The sequence below is a fragment of the Lissotriton vulgaris genome, chromosome 6, assembly GCF_964263255.1.
Source record: "Lissotriton vulgaris chromosome 6, aLisVul1.2, whole genome shotgun sequence".
NCBI lineage: Eukaryota > Metazoa > Chordata > Amphibia > Caudata > Salamandridae > Lissotriton > Lissotriton vulgaris.
Window position 1 is genome coordinate 433,108,877 of NC_141694.1, and position 20,142 is coordinate 433,129,018.

At 41.5% G+C, this 20,142-nt stretch overlaps 1 protein-coding gene across 3 annotated transcripts in view; it reads right to left on the reverse strand.

Moving 5' to 3' along the window:
* The window catches only part of DST (dystonin), a 1,528,317-nt gene that overhangs the window by 412,924 nt on the left and 1,095,251 nt on the right, over positions 1-20,142 (reverse strand). For all 3 annotated transcript variants that reach the window (XM_086926448.1, XM_086926449.1, XM_086926451.1), the window contains 5 exons: positions 19,529-19,652; positions 16,925-17,133; positions 10,608-10,925; positions 9,397-9,563; positions 2,889-3,045 (listed from right to left, as the gene is read on the reverse strand). In XM_086926448.1, the coding sequence (XP_086782574.1) occupies positions 2,889-3,045; positions 9,397-9,563; positions 10,608-10,925; positions 16,925-17,133; positions 19,529-19,652 (975 nt within the window). The remainder of the gene's footprint in view (positions 1-2,888; positions 3,046-9,396; positions 9,564-10,607; positions 10,926-16,924; positions 17,134-19,528; positions 19,653-20,142) is intronic.

Consider the following 20,142-nt stretch of genomic DNA (forward strand, 5'->3'; position numbering starts at 1 on the left):
ATCCCATGCCTGGGGAGGGCCCGCACAACACTGCCTTCCACAGAGGCTAGGCTCGTGTCATAAGCTGGCTAAGATAGCTCAGTGAACTAAGCGCTCTTTGCCGAGACGTAGGACAACTAGAAGTTCACAGACTTTTTGGCCAGGCGGGCAGATCCAACATGTTATCCTTCGGAGGTCGATACACTGAATGCCAGTGAGTTCATCATCAGTAACGCTTATTATTTGCAGCGCTACACAATGGTTACACTGCAGATTGAGGTAGTATAGAAACTGTTTGACAAAATATATTTATACATCCCCAGGTAGAAAGTGACGGAACGCGCGGCCAATGATCTGCAGGGCACCAAGCTCGCTGTGTTTAAGACCCCCTTACACTGGAGACAGGTTCACAAAATGTCATTGGCAAATCTCTGCTTCTGCCCCTTCCGCTCATATACTGCCCTCTCGGTCCTAATGTCGTCAGTGGGGACTGGTGGTCTCTTCACAGCGTGCGGGGGTGTAACACCGGGCCCGAATTCCACTGAGCGAGCACAGAGAGGGAGCCAGATTTCTTACCTGGATGTTCCGCAGGGGCATCCCCCAAGAACATTCTTATAAGATTGGGTCACAAAGTGCATGGAACGCACATTTTCTACATACATTTGCTAGAATATCCCAGCCTCTAAAAGGGCACCTAGGGAATATTGTGGCATGTTCATGGCGATCGAAGGAAGCCTGGCCCTGCCTATATTTCTGAGATTGTGCTGCGAGGCTTGCCTGAGTTCTTGGGTCTTCTAGGAGCTGCTCAAGTTTGTTCAGCACCCGCATGAACTCACGAGGATTGAGTTTCTCACAGAGCTGATCGCTTCCATGCACCCCCTGCCTTCTCTGGGGGTGGGGTTCACACCCCTGCTTGGCCCGGAGCGTGCTTTGCACCCCCTCTTCCTGCGGCACTTTGTAGTCAGTAGAGTTTTGCACCTTGAGTACGGTGTGAAAAACACAGTTTACGGACACTATCTGTGGGGTTTAGTCACGCGGACCTGCCCACCCCGCCCCATCAACAGCAGTTCTACAAATAACCAAGACGCCAGCAAGGAACCTCTGGTGCTTTCAGCACGTGGGAAGCTATGTGTGTGTGAGCACGGGTGCCAACGTCTGTGGGCACTGAAGCGCTACAGCTGGCGTGCGCCTCACGCACTCCTACAGGTACATTAAATAGATATTTTTGTAATTTCTTCCATGACTGTTCTCGACCTAATGCCTTCTGAGTGAACCTGGCGACCAGGGCACAAGTCCTAAAGAAGCACTCGCCATGACTTACACTTTTCTCTCGTCCTGCTGTCCTTCCGAAGTAAAAGGTTTATTATCTTAAAGATAAGAAGCCTTTTACTTCAGAAGGAAGTCAGGCGAGCCAGTCCAAGTGGGACGGCTCAAAAAGAGAAAAGCGTACATCACAAAGTGCTCTTTCCCAATGGCTGGCCACCGTTTAGCACACATGGTGACGCCGGCCAATGGGGAAGAGGGGCAGGGATTAAAGCCCGTAACTAAAAGCTCCTGAAAACCATTAGATCTTGCGAGCGAGACTGCGCATGTGCGCAGATCACGCTAGGCTTTGACCTAAAAACATAATGATACATTTGGTAAGGGTGTGCATGCTTATGGGGCAATGGAGAATCTGGCTGTGGTAGATGTGGGGGTTGGGGAAGGGAGTAGAACAGAGAGGGAGAAACAAGGTGAGCTGGGGGAGCCACAAATAAGGGACAGAATAACATAGGATCAAAGAGAGAAGCATATGGGCGGGAGACAGCAACAAAGAGAATGTAAATGTAATTTGTACTTGTAAAGCACACTAATACCCCAACTGGGGTGTCATGGCGCTGTAACGCAAACCGCTGTGGTACCCTTCCTGGCTTTTCCCTGTGAAATGTCCACTCCTGGGCACCCCCAAGGTGAAGCCAGCCATCCCAGCGCTGTTGGGGTCGTTGTGGAGATTAAGCAAGCTATTGCCCAGAGTTGCAGAGTGGGACCCATGATTAGAACAGGCACAGAGGCGAGAATTATCAGATCCGAGTAAATTGAGCCCAAGACCCGCCAAGGCGGGAATGGAACCCTGGTCCCGGGTCAGACCTTTACATCAGGATCTGCTGCTCTAACCAATGAGCCACACTTCTCCATAGTGAATGTGTGAGGAGAGAAACATGAAGTGCTTCAGCAAAATGGAGAATAAAAGTTATTCTTTAAAAGTGAGCAGAGGACGGACATAAGTAGAGAGAGAATGAACCAGGAGAGGGATAATATGGAAGAGGCAAGTCATGAAATCAAAGCAAATGAATGACAATAAAGCCAAATAATGGTAAGCAATGAGCAAACTTTAAACCATCAGTAGGTTCTTGGAAAGCTGTCACTAGGTCTTTTGCAACTCGACAGCTTGTGCTGCCTGGCAGTCTCGGTCTAAGAAGTCTCACACTTTTCCTGTACAAAAAAATGAAGGGAATCTACAAGAATGACTTCATAATTTAACTGGGTGTGAGTATCAATGCAAAAATATGCAGAGAGCTCTGTACTGGAACGACTGCCCCTACACATGAGATCGGCTTCCTCCATCCTTTAATTCCACAAGAAGCTAAATACCCGTCTCTTCAAATGGACACACTCGCCTGCCCTTAACTAGCCTAGATTTGTATCTGCTTTCAGTGCCAGGATACCCTCCCGGGTGACAGTATGCTTTAAAAGTGCTACTAACATAACAGATGAAGAAATAATCCATTGTATAGGAGTGTAAATAATAGCCATGTGTTTAAATAACTACTGATCTAATAACATATTCACTACAAACATTAATTCACTACCTTAATGTATTTATTTACTAAATGTGCGAATTCTAGCCCCCCACATGAAGCATTGCTAACCTTGCCGTCCTCCAAAGGCTTCTTTAAATCTTCTACAGTAAAAGTTGGGCTGACGACCGGTATTTGAGTTGCTGTTGATTTGATCCATTTTTTCAGAGACCCCACAAGATGGTTAAATGCATCCATTTGGCTTTGACAAGAAGATACATCTTCCTCTCTGAAAAGATACAAATATTCAGAAAATGTCAAAGAAAACAACAGCTTGCCATCTTTAAAATATACATTAAGCAACCCTATGAAGTTCTGCATGGGCAGTTTTAAGCTGATTGTGATGTGTGAGGCTATCAGCAGTACACTGTGGGATAGAAGTTAAAAATGCATAGGTACCTTTAATTGCAACCAGACAGTAAAGTTTATCATCATCTTGAAAAGGCCAGTGGTTGAACACACATGCAGATATGTGTATACAAACAAGGGCAAGTGGCTGAATCAGCCTTCTAATGGATGAGTCTATAGTAATAAACCAAAAGCAAAATGTAGCAGTCATCAGGACAATGAACACATAGAAAAAGACAGCAACAGCACATAGCCAATACAGACAAACACTCAAGAGCAGGTAGCACAACTGAAGTAGTGGTAGGAGCACACAGCCACAGGTTGAGTCTGGAGGCCCGAGACCAAATACCCCAAAGGAATACACTCCAGTTTGGGCCAACACATCTATAGGCTGATAAAATCCAAAGAGCACCAATAGACTGTTGCAAGAGACAGAAGCTGCACTATTTAAATCTCCATAAGATAACATTAGAGAGCACAACACAGCATAACATAAAATTCCAGCTTATCCAAATATACAAGCAAATCCCCCAATAAATGTCAAACAGAATACTTACCCCTTGGGTTGTCAGGCAAAATACTTTGCTTGGACAATCAAGTACTGTTTAAAAAGATGCTCAAGATTTGTGGATAAGTGGAGAGACATTTGGTAGCTTTGATTTCAAACCTAAGGCGGAACACATCTCTAAGCCTCACTATACGCTCAAACAATTTTACCATTAAGACTTAAATACTTGCACGTTTTCTAATTCAAAATCCATATGAGATACAAAGGACACAAGCTACCTAAAGTGTTGAGGTTCATGAATACAATCTATTCCGTTTGGTGATAGAGAGGAAATAAGGTCCCATAGTTCTGTAGATTGTTTAGGTAGGGACCTAATATTGCAAAAGAAGCTATTCGGGTGATGTAACGCCTGGTGTGGTACCAGTGACAATGCAACATACACAGAGGCAACTCTTTGGATGGTGCTAATGGATGGAGGTGGAAAGAAAGCAGTCACGTGTTTTTATCAAGAAATATTGACTATAATCACTATACAAATGACTGGAAAAAAGGCAGCTTGGGGGAAGGATGTTGACAAGGTATTCTCCTAGGAGAAATGGGAAATTATAGTAAGATATGCAGCTAAAGTATACCAAAATGCTCAATTGAAGATGATCCAATTTACCTTCCTTCACACATGTATCACCCTGAAGAAGCTACGTAGAATAAGTGGCACATATTTAAATATTTGCCCCAATTGTAATGTTATTACTTCTGGAAATTATCATATTGTGTGGGCGTACATGCAGTCTCCTGCGTCATCTTAACCTAACTAAATAGGCTGTACAGTCTCAGATATTTAGTGACTTGTTATTACTACCCAGTAAAAAGGAGGCTAAGGATGGTGTGTCAAAGGATGGAGGCTAAGAAATTCAGTTAGGTCATCTCCTTGATTGCCCGAGAGTCCTTCCACTAGCCACAGCACACGTCTGCACTTAATCGAACGTGTGAAGATATAAAGTCTTCCCTTGAGAGGGGACTATTAAGAGGAAAACATTGACAAAGGGTAAAAAAACTCATTGGCAATCTTGTAGTGCTTCATTGACTATGACGATTATTATAGAAGTCAATAACAAGGCATTAAATGTCCCCTGACTTCAGGGAAGAACAAAGTGCCAGGTAAGGACATTGAAAAGTAGAGTCAGTAGAAGCTCTAACTGCAAGAATAAAAATTCAGGGACCAAAATAGTAGCAAAAGGGAAGCTCATGACAAAAAGTAGAGGATAATATGTATTTTAATGCATCAATAATTTCTAAATGCCTCCTTACATATGAGTTAAACAGAAACTGACATCACAGGAAAAGATTCTACATCATCTGGCATTGGAAACCTCTGATAGGTTTCTCTGGAGAGACTGCCAACTTGGAAAGGGTAGTTTATAAAGCTTGTACATAATATTTACCTGAAATTCATGGTTTGGTTGGACACACAAGGTAGCCTTAGTTTGACACTGTTTGTTCAGAGCTGAACTGTGCAGTCCTACCACTGCCCATCATATCAGATGTTCCACACGGCTCAAGAAACACCCCTCCAGGTGACCACAAGCATTGAAATTTCACTTCAATCTAGGTGGTGTGGACACTTAACCAGGCTCTGAGCATAGTGTCCAGGAACATGCCGCCTGACTGCATGAGGAAGACCAAGTCTTCTGTTGAAAGCTTGTAATTTCTGGTAAGCTCTTTGCATAGACATAACATGGTATGAAAACTTACATTCTCTCTTCTACTGCCCATGTGCAATTTGTATTGGCTTTGACGATCAGAGGCAAATAATGCAGTATTGAGAGAATGCTCTATGTGGTCAGGGGCAAGACCCAGCTGGGTGATATTAGCAGAGTTGATACAAAACTTTGATGACCTCTATCCATAAGTGAGCTTTATTAGGAGCTAGATTTTCTGCATAGTGATAGTCTGATGTTCTTGTGCCTGGATATTTTTGCCTGAATTTTATTTGTACGCACCTCCAGACCACTGTACTGTGGTAAAAATGTTAAAACTTTAAAATGACTGCTGTAACCTGCCCTGATGTGTCCAAATCTGACCAATGCTAAGTAACATAGGCAATGCCGATGCCATGCCCATCAAATGTGTAGTTTTATTATAATTGGCTGGTTTGTGGAACCTAGTGGAACCTTAGCTTAGTATATACAATCGCATTTGTTATCATGATGATGTGTACTAAGTTATGATTTGCTGTTAAGCAATAACACATTTTAAAAAGACAGAGAAGTCTGAAGGTGCAGGTCAGAAAAATGCAATATCTCAGAAGTATATAGTATTTCTTGAACAGTAACTATTCATAGCAATACAAAATTAAACCCTTCTTCGTGAGGTGATACATACAACTTTTCCTTAATGCTTTTTGCATGGTTATGATCGGGATTTGTTGAGGGCGTAACGTCTTCACTGCTTTGGCTGTTAAATAACAATATATTTTGAAGCTCTATCTGTCCATAAATGAGAAACTTTATCTATTCCATTTGGCATGTCTACTTCACTGCAAATACAAGATAGCAGTTCCGTGGTCACAATGAACTAGACGCATTTACTGGTAATCTGCCCAATTTGAACGGTCTGGCCTAAAAGCTACTTAAAAGACAGGATGAACAATTGTAGGCACTATTGGCACTGAATCTCATGGCAGAACCTGCAGCAGAAGTTCGAAACATCTACATCTCTGACAGTTTCACTATTGCTTATCAAAAGGATGTCATAGAAGACAATCATGTTTCCTTTTTTTCATATGCATTCCAGCAGCAGTTGGATCTTGGTGGAGCATAACTATATGGATCCAATTCTAATGAGGTAGCAAGCCTGAATTCCTCCTGGAGAGGTTGGGTGGGGTCTCCCCAGGAAAATCTTGAAAAATATGATGTCAAGTGAGCAGTTACTTAAATAACTAAAAAAGCATGGTTTCTAAGGGGGCACTAATGAAACATTCCAATACTTTTGTGATTTGTCAGGCGATGCCTACCCTCGAGAAGGATCTTGGGGGTCCAATCTATCCAGGAAAACCTTGAAAAAGTTTGGCAAATAGTGCGTATTGCAACTTCATTTGGGTAAAATTGAATAATGACTAGAAATTCATAAAATCTGGGGATGCATTTTTACATGACCTATCACTTTTCAAAATGTTTAGAAAATCTTTCTTCATTTCGACAATCCAATTCCTTTCATTTTTTCATGCCACACTTCTAAGGAGAATCTCATTTGTTTGTTAGGGCTGAGAATTTACTTAAATGAGTCAGGATGAAAAAATCAAGTTACATAAATCTTACAATTATGCAGCAGTTACCAGATAACACAGCGAGACATATCCTAAAAACATCTACAGCAGAAGAAGTGCATAAGATAAAGAGACTTTAAAGGATCAGACAAAAACAGATAATTCCAATCTTACATGCTCTGGTCTTAGACACAGGTAAGGACAATATCATAAGACTCTTAATCAGTATTGAAGATTAAATAATTCCACACAGTGGTGAAAGAAAATCAATAAAAATGCAGTGTTCCACAAAACATTCATAAGTTCATTTGTTGCCACAAATTATGTGAGAGCTCTTGTAAACTTGTGCTTTAACTTACTAGGTTTTCACCTCAATCCTGCAAGAGTACCTTTGATTAACATCTAATCGTTTCAACTGTGTGAGCATTTTATCACTCGTGTTTTTCTGACAGACTGACACTCAGAAAGCATCATTTGGTTCACACTTTTGACACCTAAGAGTCCATAGTTTCTAAACTCATATTATTTTCATTGTGGCCTTGTCTTTTCTTGAATTCGGAACTAGATGCCACCTTTGGAAACCCTTTCCCTATAATATAGTGGCTGCATTAATAATAGTTTAAGTGACAGTGAGGGGTGGAATTGGGAATTCACCAGTGGGCTCACTCTTTGTAACCACAAGTAGACACTGGATTTCAGCTCTTCTCTGCACTCAGATGGACAGCGTAGGCACATGGCCCCAAAATTAAAGGACATTTGTACATTGTACATTTAAGGCATAGATGTGGCCAATGCAGCACAGGCGCCAAAATCAGTCCTGTTTTCAGAGCTGTGGACTTACAGCCTGATTCATGTACGGGCCGTTTTGCGTGGCCCTAATAGCGAATCATAGCGACTCGCTATTGAGGACACGCAAAACGGCATTCATGTAGGAATTGCTAAATCAATAGCGATTCCTACATGTTCTCTATTTGCGAGTAGCAATTTGCTACTCGCAAAAAAAGGAATTTCTCCCCATTCAATCCTATGGGCCAAAAGGCCCATAGGAATGAATGGGGAGTATCCCTTATTTGCGAGTAGCAATTTGCTACTCGCAAATCAGATAGCGATTTTAAGGGTGCCAGGGGTGTCCAAAGGACACCCTGTAGCACCCCTAAAATGCACATTTGAACAGGTGTTGCGCACACACATGTCCAAAGGACATGTGTGTGTGCAACATGCAACTTAGAAAAATGCTTTTAAAAGCATTTTTCTATGTTTTTGCTATTTACCGAGAGGTCTGACCTCTCGGTAAATAGCGGCCCAATTTTGCTAAATCGCAATTTTTGCAAGTGTCATGAATAGCATTTAAGGAATCTCTAATAGAGATTCCTTAAATGCTAATCCTCGCATATTTGCTAATTTCTCATTAGCGATTTTAGCATTTGGGATTGTGAATCCCAAATGCCAAAATTGCACTCGCAAAAGGCAAGATTCTGAGAATCTTGCCCTTTGCGAGTGCAATTTTGCTTCATGAATCAGGCGGATAGTGCCTGTTCAGCATGCACAACCTTTTAATTCCAGCAGTGAATAACCACTTCAACAACTGTTAGCAGCTCCACAGTGGTAGCAGTATTCAACATGGACATTCATTTTTATTCACCATAATAGAAATGGCGCCCCAGCTACCACCCATCAGGCTAGTGTTTTTTTACAGCTGCTGTAGATGCTGCAGCTAAATTTTCATACATTAATACATGAAGAAAGAACATCATCCTTTCATGGCTACATCACAAAGCATATAAAAAACATTTTAAAACAGTTGCCAAAATGATAAATCGTGCTCATACATTCAATAATTTTGAACGAATAATGTCACAAACAAAAATACAGTTTTATGTCAACACAGTTTTCTTTCAATATTTCACTTCTTTTATGATAAACAAGGAGGAAGAAAAAAACTGAACCTTCCTTGGATACCTCTACTTGATACCTATCTCATTCAATCACATGATCAATAAAGTTAACACTAAGGAAAAATTAATTAAAGCAAACGTTCCTTGGTTGTAGCGTGAAAATGAACCACATCGTCTCTATTTATTTTGAGACTATGTGGACTGAAACTAAAACTGAGGTGTAGGCTATTTTCTTTCTAGTGATTGCAGCTAAATTAAAAGCAACAATCAAATAGCAATGCCTCCAACCCACTGCTCACCCTACCAAGCTCCAAAAGGGGGTGGAGAGAGGAACAATGTGCCTTATTATGTTCCTTGGCCACAGTATGTATTTTAATATATCCAGGCAATATTAGCCTAGAAGAAAATTATGCCGTACATGCATGATCTGATTTGTGTTCTGTTGAATCAACATTTTAGGTATTTTACACCGACCGACTAACAGGCACCAGAAAATAAAAAATATGAGAAATCCACAGTAAAACATGCAACAACTATTGCAACTCTTCAAGAGCTCATACTCACTTTTCCTTCACGGCTTCTTCCAGTTCCTTAAATTTCTTGGACAAAGCATTTACTTTTTCACTGACAAGAGTTCTGTCTCCAGGAAGACCATAAACTGATATTTCTTCAAGCAGCTGTTGTAAAACTTCAACATCTTTCTTGTGGTCTATCAGCTCTATCTTGGTCTCCTGCCAAAATAGAAGTGGAGCATTTTGCTTTTAAAACCTTGCATTGAAATAACTGATAAACCTGATTTCTTGAGTTATGCAAACACAATATCCAAAACCTCAGACCCACTGTAACCAGGATGCAAGCCTTCAAATATTAAACTTTATTGACTGACAGAATGGTGCATTTTTCCAAATCTGAAAATGGCTTAAGGCCAACGGGTATTTCTCTGGCTCACACATAAGTATGGTTCCAAAAGGGATAGGTGATCCACTGACATCTTATTGGCAAACATTTGTGCCAGTATGTACTCCAGCTCCATGAATGCAGATCAGAAATGGTGATGGTGATATGTTGTAGTCTGATAAAAGCACCCAACATTTAGAGCCAAATATACAAATCTTTGCTATAAGTTGTTCTAAGAATGTCTTACACCTGGAATGCCATGAATAAAACACATCTAAATTTACAATAAGGCATTTCTGCTCACAAGAAATGTTTTGTGAATTAGGCTGGATATTCAGGAGTAAGTCATATCACCATGAGTAAGACACAACAACTCATAGTACAAAGTTTGTCGAATCTTACCCTAAGTGCCTGATTTAGAGATCAGAGTGTGGATTGTATTCTGTTAGGGCGACAGAGTAAAATATGCCAATTTTCTCCCATGGTGAGGGGAGCATTTAAATGTTTTAACTGTCCCTTACCTCCAGGAGTTTCATTGCATGAAGAAGAGTAAAAAATGGGCAGGCGGTAAAGTAGCTAGACCTCTGACGGACTTTATTCCATTGGGTCGTCGGAGCAGTATGTCACTGACATACTTTAGGTCTGCCCGCGTGTCAATGAAGTGGGCGGACCTTCAGTTTGGGCGAGAAGGCAACTTCCAAGAAGTAACCTCGCCAAACTGTAAATCTGCCCTTTAGAGTTTTATGTTTGACAATCATTTTCAGGAGGGAAGATGTCTATGCCAATAACTTAAAACTCCCCCCTGTAATATCCAGTTTTGTGTTTGGAAAAATAAAACTGTAACACAAATAATACCAAAAGAAATAGTTGAGAAATACCTGCATGTATTGAGACAGTTCTGTGACGTCCTTTCCGGGGGCATCATTTTCAGAAAGAGCCTGGGACGTCTTTTCCAAAAAGCACTTCACCTTTTCCGAAACTGCCTCAAACAGCTCTACTTTGGCTTTCAATCTCTCCATCGACGCAAACTGTTCTTTTTGTTGACCACTTGCATCACTAAAGCGTTTGGATAAATCAGTCATCTTCCGCTGCAGTGAAGAGGCAGTAGGAGTATCTGCTGTCTCCATGAACTTGTTCACCTTTTCATTCATTGTGTTGATACTGCTTTGTCGATTCGCAATGGCTTGTTCTAACATCTGAAGCAAACAAAATAAGACTTATTTTGTACCTTGCCATATTTGGAAATCAAGACCTTTCAAATATTCTTCTTCGTGCCATGTTAAAGTTTTTTAAAGCGGGAAAACATACTCTCAGTCTGCTAATGTATAAATATTGACTATACAATTACCAATCTGACAATAGGTTTTCAAGACACTGGACCAAAAGTACTACCTAGCCATAGGCCTCATCCTACACAACCCCCACAAATTGAATGGTTGAAAAATTAGACAGTGAACAAATCACAAAATGGTGATTTCAAGGGCGTAATACACAAATGGGTGTACATCAAATCAATGTGTATTAAAAAATTAAGGCCCTAATTCAAAGAGTAATGATCTGCAGACATTTATGCCCACAGATGCAATTTAGTACCTGTGAAAATCTGTGTCTATGGTGGGATTACACAGTATTACGTTTAGGTGTAGGGGAGGGGAAATGCCAAGGGATGGGCAGAGGTGTGGCCACTGACTTGTTCTCAGGCTGTTCTCCGAGGCCTGGGGAAATCAAGGCCAGTGAACCAATTCTTGTAAAAAGTACTGATGAGGTCCTTCGAAACACAGAAACTAGGTATAACTGCAAGATCACTGAAATATCAAGTGCCTCCTATTTAGGCGTTGGCTTTGACTTAAGGGGGGGCACTGAAGTCGTACAGTTACAGTCAAAGCTTACTCGTAGAGGGTGGTTTGGGGCAGAACAACTAGTTCACACAACGCAAGTATCTTATGCAAACAATATATAGTCCAAGAAGTACTATTTGTTTATAAAAGACATGACTTTTATTAATGAGTAATTAGATAAGCTCAGTACCTTGGCTAAGTTCTATGGCACTTACAAGAGTTACACACGCAGCAAACACAGGGTTACATTCACAATACTGTTTTCACCTAGGCAATAGCAGTGTCTGCCCAGCCACAACAAAATCTGTACATAGATTATTATCCATGCAGTCTCTCACAATAGTTGAGTGTCTTTATGAGGGTAGCCAGGCTAGATAGAGGAGGAGAACCATGGTTGTGACCGCCCTGTTCAACTGTGGTACATGGAAGGCCTCACAGTGTGGGAGTGGTCTTTGCGGTGATGCACACTCTTCAGTAGTTGAACATGGCTTACGTAGGTGCTGGCTGCTTATAGTTCCAGAGTTATTACCAGTTGGTGCCCTGATGGTGTAAGGGTAGTCTCTGTAGGATGCCAGCTTCTGGTTAGAGGCTCATGAAGGGTTCATGGCCAAACACTGGGTCACAGGCAACCACACTTTGTGTTGAACAAGATTATGGATGGATGATGGGAGCTTTGTTCTCCAGGTGCAGGGGCTCACAAGGATGATGACCACCAACGCAGAGTGCCTCAAAGGGTCACACATCAGCCTCACACCAGCAATAATGTAAGGTTCTCGAGCACACCACTCAAAGTAAAGAGTTTCTTCGGGTCGAGCTCAGCAGCAAATATAAAGCCTCCAGTTTTGGTGTGTTACTTAGCAATGCTAAATATCTGATGCCTGTATGTGTATGGGCACATCTGCAGCTGTAGCTCTGGTGAACCAAGTGCTTTAGGCAGAGCAAAGGAGGAGGAGGAGGCCCCAATCAGCCATCGCGGCATAGCCCTCAACCTTATAAGGAAGCAGGCACGAATTGTGTCTCTGATCCTTTGCATGCTTGTGTAGGGATTTCTTCAATCAAAAGACAAGGTGCACTCTGTATGTACTGCAGGGATCAGCTTATATCCAGCCTAAGGTCAGTTGGTACAATGTAACTGATTCCTAAATGCTATCTAAGGCCATGAATATGGTTGTGCTATCTAATTTCAGGGGAGAGTGCATTTCCAATGAGAGGGACCACATATAGAATGTGTTTCCTCTTTTTGTATAATAGAGAGGCAGACATGGATTTACTACACCATGTATATATTAATCTAAAGTTTTTTCGGATTTTCCATTTAATTTTCTAAACTAATTTTTAAGGAGGGTTTCATTCACAACACCTCCCATAAATTAATTTAATGAAAAAAGAGCAGTATTTGCATACGTATCGCCCAGAACAGTGTGTGACATACTTCCAATAAGGCCGCCGCCATTGCCATAGGCTGACGGCCATTTTTGATCCCCCAAGCAGACTATGCCTTTCGCAATGACAATGCGGAAATGATAGCTTAAAAGCATGAACTGGACCCTCACTCACCACTATGCGGTCCAGAGGTTGAAGTGTAGGTGACTAAGCCAGCGTATCTTATGAGCAAGTAAGTGCCCGTTTTCACTCTCACAGGTGCAGAGAGACTGCAGGCAGAACCGGCAAAAATCTGATTTGAGTTTCTACCTAAATAGCCACTTACACGGCAATATTTGCCCCGCATTTTCTCCCTCACAACTAGATTCAAGAGATACCAACAACTCTCCGCAACTATGGGTCAAAGCTAGGTCCCCATTAATGTATGTAATTGTCTGTTTTTTGCATTGCGTGTGTTGTGTCACGGAGTGCCAGTTTCACCGTTCGTAACCAAAGACACTTTTTCCTAAAACACGCCAATCAGCTTCCTTTATTATGGACTAAGGCACAGGGAATGTTTTTAAAAAACTCACATTCTGTGTCTTTCGTGTGCAGAGATTAAGATTACAGAAATTACAATGTAAATGCAAAGGGGCCCTTGGAACCCTTTAACCATATTGTGTGTGTTTTCTACCCTAAATATACTACGTGACTATCAATATACATATGTACTAACACATGCTATACTGTTGCAGCATTTAATTATTAAGAATTTACCTCACTTGAGCACAACTAGGAGTGGCGAACACAGGGCTGGTCCCTGTGTAGTCCTGATGAAGAGCTTGGGGAACGCTTGAAACATGTTGACTCGAATTACTAGGTACACTTAACCTATTGTAATTAAGACCTCTAGTGTTCTACCCCGTTTTTAATCATATCTTCTAGGAGCAAGAATAAATCATCGTCGCCCACTAGATAGGTAGTTTTAACTAACTTCTAAACCCACTCCACTTCACTACAATGACTGCACTACACATAGTCCATCACTTCAGTGCTCCTACGTAATTTCGCAAGTCGTAGCATGCCTCAGTCGGCAGAGGACTGGGATGGGCCCAATGATGAAGCATGTCACGGTGGGGAAACCCTGGTGAGTGAGGGGACTCAAGAAAGAAAACTTTTTCTTTCTGACACTTAACTATTCCAACTCCAGCGAGTGTTGTGAATACCAGTCATCCAAGGGCTAGGTTCTTGATCCCTAGATTCAGGGATTTGCAGGTCTGTATGTGTATGGGCACATCTGCAGCTGTAGCTCTGGTGAACCAAGTGCTTTAGGCAGAGCAAAGGAGGAGAAGGAGGCCCCAATCAGCCACGCGGCATAGCCCTCAACCTTAAAAGGAAGCACGCCCGAATTGTGTCTCTGATCTTCTGCATGCATGTGCAGGGATTTCTTCAAATAAAAGACAAGGTGAACACTGGATGTACTGCAGGGATCAGCTTATATCCAGCCTAAGGTCAATTGGTACAATTTAACTGTGCAGCCAAATTCAAAATTAGCTCCAAGTGTTTGGTGGGAAACCAATGAACTTGAAGTACATTTTCCTTTCAGTTTGCCATATCACTATGACAATAAGATCCAGATGACCTTCTAGGCTTCTATACTGCACCCTGCATGATTTCTCTCCCAGCAGTACAATGCACAGGATGCAGCGTGGGACTGACCGCCTTTGGTACTGTAAGAGGTATGCTACCTGGCCTTGTATTTTGGCCAATGATTTCTGTTAGCATAGCCCAGGTTAGGTCACAAGCTCACCTTCTAAAAGTTTCTTGGTCATAGTCAAGAGAATTAAAAAGGGCACTCCTTCACCCTTCTTCTGGATGTGTAGTCAAACCAGATAGCTGCATTGGCTTTACAGATGTTCCAGAGAGAGTGAGATGTTCCAGAGACAGTGGGACGTAAAGGTGAAGGAAGAAAGCAGGCTCTGACCAACACTAATTACATGGAACATCCCACAAACGTAATGGTTCTATGCAAACAGGAAGAACCTAAGATAGGTAACCAAACTTCATTGTTTTCAAGCATTCTCACTCATGCTGCATATACCAAAAGGTGGCCCCAGTCATGGTGTATTCCCTTGGTTATCCAGGGACAGCAAGTAGCCGGTTACATCACTCACTACTATAATTACCTGTCATCAAGCATGAGTAATTTGCAGAATGGTCATTAAACCTTGATACAAGAAGTACCACTTAAGGTGGCCTCTGTCACTTAGCAAATTCTGGCACTTTGTTAGTGAGCAATAGTTGGCCATGACCCAATAGTACATTCATCAGGAAACTCATGGTTTGGGTCTCTTGTCAAAGAACATGTTCAAGGTCTGCTTGAATGATATCATGAGGAAAAGGGTGTCACATGGGTAATACACCAGGGGCCTCATTTATGAAAAGTGATGCATCGCTGCGTGAAAACAGCGATGCGTTACTTTTCACTGCGCACTCCTTGCGACACCAATGATGCGTCATATTTAATGTATGACGCATCATGTCACAAGGACTTACAGATACGTCAGTATTTCTGATGTATCTGTAAGCGCAAAAGTGACGCATTGCTGGAGTGTGTCACAAAAGTGATGCAACTCCAGCAATGCGTCCTTTCACATGGGGAAAGCCCCATGTGAAAGGGCTTGCGTCAGTCTTACGCCTGCTATGAGGCAGGCACAAGATTTTGACGCAACAGCATCCTAAAAGTGACGCAGTGAAATCTCATAGATTTCACTGCGTCCCTATTACGAGGCTTTTTGCGGGGGAACGCCCCCTCTGCATACATTATACCTGACGCAGGTATAATGTGGCGCAGGGGTTTAAAAAGTGACGCATCTACCTAGATGCGTCACTTTTTAAATATGGCGCAACAAGGCGCATTTTTTACGCCACTGGTGCGTCACAAAAAGTGACGCACCGGTGGTGCAAAACTGACGCAAGGCCTCATAAATAAGGGCCCAGGAACTTTCCAACCTATAGAGGTACAGACCCACAAAGTTGTAACTTTGTGGGTAGTCAAATACCCGCACTATGGTCTTCTCACAATGTTTATACTTATAAATAAACTCCCAAAAAGATTAACTTAATGTGTATATAGGGTAGAGCAGTTTACCAAGTACACTCATGTTTCACGAGGGGGAGGAAATGGGTTGTTGAATCACAAAATAATATTTCCATAACTAGTCAGAGAGAGAGAAAAATAAATATATATAGCCAAATTCTAAATTAGTCCCAAATGTGTGGTGGGGAACCAATGAACTTGGAGTACATTTTCCTTTCAGTGTGCCAACACAAAGTTTCACCACGGCGTTCCACGTGGGGTAGCGAACCCAATTATCCTCTGAAAAACCACTCCGTGGCCCAAACTGCTTCACAAGTGTGATTTATTGGCACAGACAACTCTACGCGTTTCGGGGCACTAGGCTCCTTGTTCACAAGTATATATATATTATTCTTTGTATTTAACACAGTCAATCATAGCAAATGAATATGTAGCCATTGTTAAAGCCGTTTTTGTGTTTTTTAATAACTTATTCCACAAATCTGCAAACATCTTCCCCCCAAGAAGTTTGGAGCTTATTTATATTCATAATATATATTAACCCTGGCAACGGGAGTGTGCATGTACCTTGAGAGCAAAATGGTTGAATCAAAAAAGTTTAATGAGGGTCGTTTCCTAATTCCTCTCTACAGAAATTAAAGGACAGCGACATATCAAACTCCAATTCTATTTGAGATATGAGTGGAGACACCCTTTCCCTCGCCATCTACTAAATCAGTGCATGACCACTAGCAGTACCTGATGCCTACCCTGACCATTCTAAGGACTGAATAGTTGTTTCAGGATTCTGGATATGTAGCAAAGTATCTTTTCAGAGAAGGTCAGGCAATTTTGTAAAGAAAGTATACACGTCTCACTGATTATATAAAATCACATTAGAAAGGAAATTACTTACAATGCTGCTACTAAGGATCTCCTCAATGGCGCCGGAATTCAAAGGCACTTTGTCCTGCTCTTTGAGACCCTTTTCAACGCCTCCCAGCCAATCCAGCATTTCATCCAGGCCGTCCTGTACGCTTAGGGATCGAGTTAGAGTTACCTGAAGCCTCTCATTGCGATCATTTACAGACTTGAATAAGTTGTCGTACCGCTGTACGATATCATCTGAAAAAGAAACACAAAACAGCCACTGATATATTTTCTTTTCTTTTATTGTTCAAGCAGTACAGGATACTTGCATATATGTGTAAACTCGAGTTCAACAAACATAATAAATGAAATACAAATATGCATACACTTGTACATTCTCTAGCAACCGAAAAACATATTCATTACAATAGTACTAAGTTTAATATGACTAAATACGAAACATAGAACATAAACAATTTTATACCTTTTTTCTTATTGGACGGAGGGGGGGTTTGTATTATTGCATTGATCATAAACAGGTTAAATTAAATATATAATCAGTGTTTTATAATTGAAATAAAAATATGACAGTACTAAATACCATGATCACACAAGGGGAGTATAAAATCTACATTCGTCTGTTTATTAACCTTTATATACTATGCCATGCGTTTGTGAAAATGTATTTAAATGTCAGCTTTATTTTAGTGAAATAGCCACGTCGCTGTTCCTAGAACACCATCTGGGAATGGCAATGTCACTTTCACTTTGGTAGTTTCCTCGGTGCTGTAATTCAACAACATTGCAGCATACACAACAAAATGAAAAAAATCGCGTAAAATTACAAAAAAGCATAGGAAACTAAGGCAGTCAATATGGTCAACAGGTGATAAAGGGGAACAGACTGAAATCCCAAAATAATAATACTTGATCCACCTGTATAGTAAAATGAAGACAGTAGCTTGTTTGAATTTCAGTCCACATCACTTATGCCCGATAGTTCACTGGGGCTCCAGGCAGAAGCATCACAGCATGGCGAGGGGCTATGTGATGCATTCTTATAACCCAATCGAAGGAAGGGTTTTTAGGACAACCTACCAGCAGGTTGGCAATGACTCATGTGACATTGTAAACCCCAGTCTTGGAGTCTTTTCAGACAGTGGCCGGCAGAAGATTCAAGATAGAAGCCTCCACTTTATTGATAGATACCTCTTTATAAAGTTCTGAAATGCAAACCTCACCAACGGGCAGCCCCCAGTCCCATGGACCAGCCCCTAGTCCAATGGACCAGCTGTGCTAATCTGAGTTGATTGCTAGGATTAAAAGTGTTGATTGTCAGACATGACAGGGCAGTGGTGAGGTGTTAACTCACTGAGTCTTTATAATGGAATCCTTCAAAATAGGTGAAAATAATGCATCTGTGGTACTGCCACCGTCTCTCAATCCCAGCATTCCGTCCCAGTCCAAGCCAAGAACCATGCTATATGTAGTGACTGTTGAGAACTGAGAGCATGGGCTTTTCGGACAGCAGGTCTGCGACAGCCGTCAGGTTGATACATTCAGTGTCAACCAAGTCCTGACCGACTTGAGAGAGACAAGGAATATGGCAGCCCAAGAGCATCACCCATTATTCACCTACCACGGAGATCCGAGATACATTTAAGAAGCGAAGAATGATAGCGGAAAACAGCCACTATTCCACCATCTCCTGCAGGTTTCTGCTCGCCTGGTGTGCAAACCACCACTAGAGCGCACTCGCAGGAACTGGTTTATCATTGCCATGACGTAGGAGCAGTTGAAAATGAAATCAATTTTCAATGCAGTAAAAACAAATGATTTAGAATCTGGTGTTTCTGATAATGGTTTGCTATGAGAGGTTTTCTTATTCTCTGTTTCATATTTAATAAATAATATAGGAAGGAGGGGCTCTATTTTAGTATGATACGTCTAATGGAGGCTTTCCACCTATGAAAAGTAAAAACCAAACTTTACTGAACTTTCAACACTTGCCACTTAAATTTGGTTGATAATTATGTTTTTGGTTGGGTTGGTAAATTATAGTGCATTTACATTTGAGAAATTTGGCCAGACTTTCATCTAACTTTGTGAAAAAGGCACCTGCTTTGTTTACACTTAACACAAAGTGAAAGTGGTCTCTCTGCTGATGAACCTTAAAGCATGAAAAGGATAGGCTATGTGTTGGGGGAATAGTTGTCATTAGTATCTTCCAATGGCAAGACCTTGTTCACACCAACCTGAAAAAGATGACAACTATCACTTATGCTCAACAGTACACACTCAGTGACTTTTTCCTTTGTGTAGTGTGTGCTGCTGTCACCGCACACGCTCTTTCTTGAGCACTACAGCATAACTGGAAAACAGAGAAGTCTATTGGTAGCATCGGATTGCGTCTATATGGTTTTGATGATCTTCTGCATTTTAATGCAGCAATTAAGACACAGCTTCAGCTATCTTTATCATACAGACAACGTCCACAGACCAGACCAACTGCTTGCAATACCAGCTCATTTACAAAATCTGAGGCGCAGTCCTGACAAACACTTTTTGCTTTTACTCATTGGCTGGATGTCATAGTAAGGTAAGTTGCGGTCATTCACACATTGATTTCTGAAAGTGAAAGGAATCATACCTAATGCTGTTTGTATTTCATCTGTGTTTGGCAGCAGGCCCCCTCTTGTGTCCAAGAGCACTTCTGCAGCTTTTTTCGTTTTTTCAACAGCAACCTGATGAGTTGCTATCTGCCCTTGAAGAATCTGCAAAATTGGACAATTTGAGTAGGGTTGACTGTTTGTTCGTGTTGTATACATTATTGTTTTATGTCGGCAAATAATCTGTTGGCACGGAACAATTACCAACAGGTGATCATAGTAAATTAATCTGTAAGGCTAACGAAGATTTAGTTACTCTCCAGTAGTTCAAAAACAAGAAAAACAGAGCTATTTGCTATACCAATGCACAGCTTTTGTCTAGGTTGACAGGGCACAGCCTAGAGAACTAGGGTTTATTTCGAGTTGGGCAAATGAGGGACATCCAACAAAAAGTGCTAGATGTCCAACAAAAAGTGCTAGATGTCATGTTCGTATTAAGAGTGCATTTATGTCATTGGCACTTTAGATCAGATGGATGAGGCACCCGATTTTATTTAGCGGGTGACCCACTCCCCCAAAATTTGAGGCTGGTGTTCTGTTTCATGGCCTATTCAGAACTTCCTAATTACTTTCTAGTACATTCACATCGTCTTTC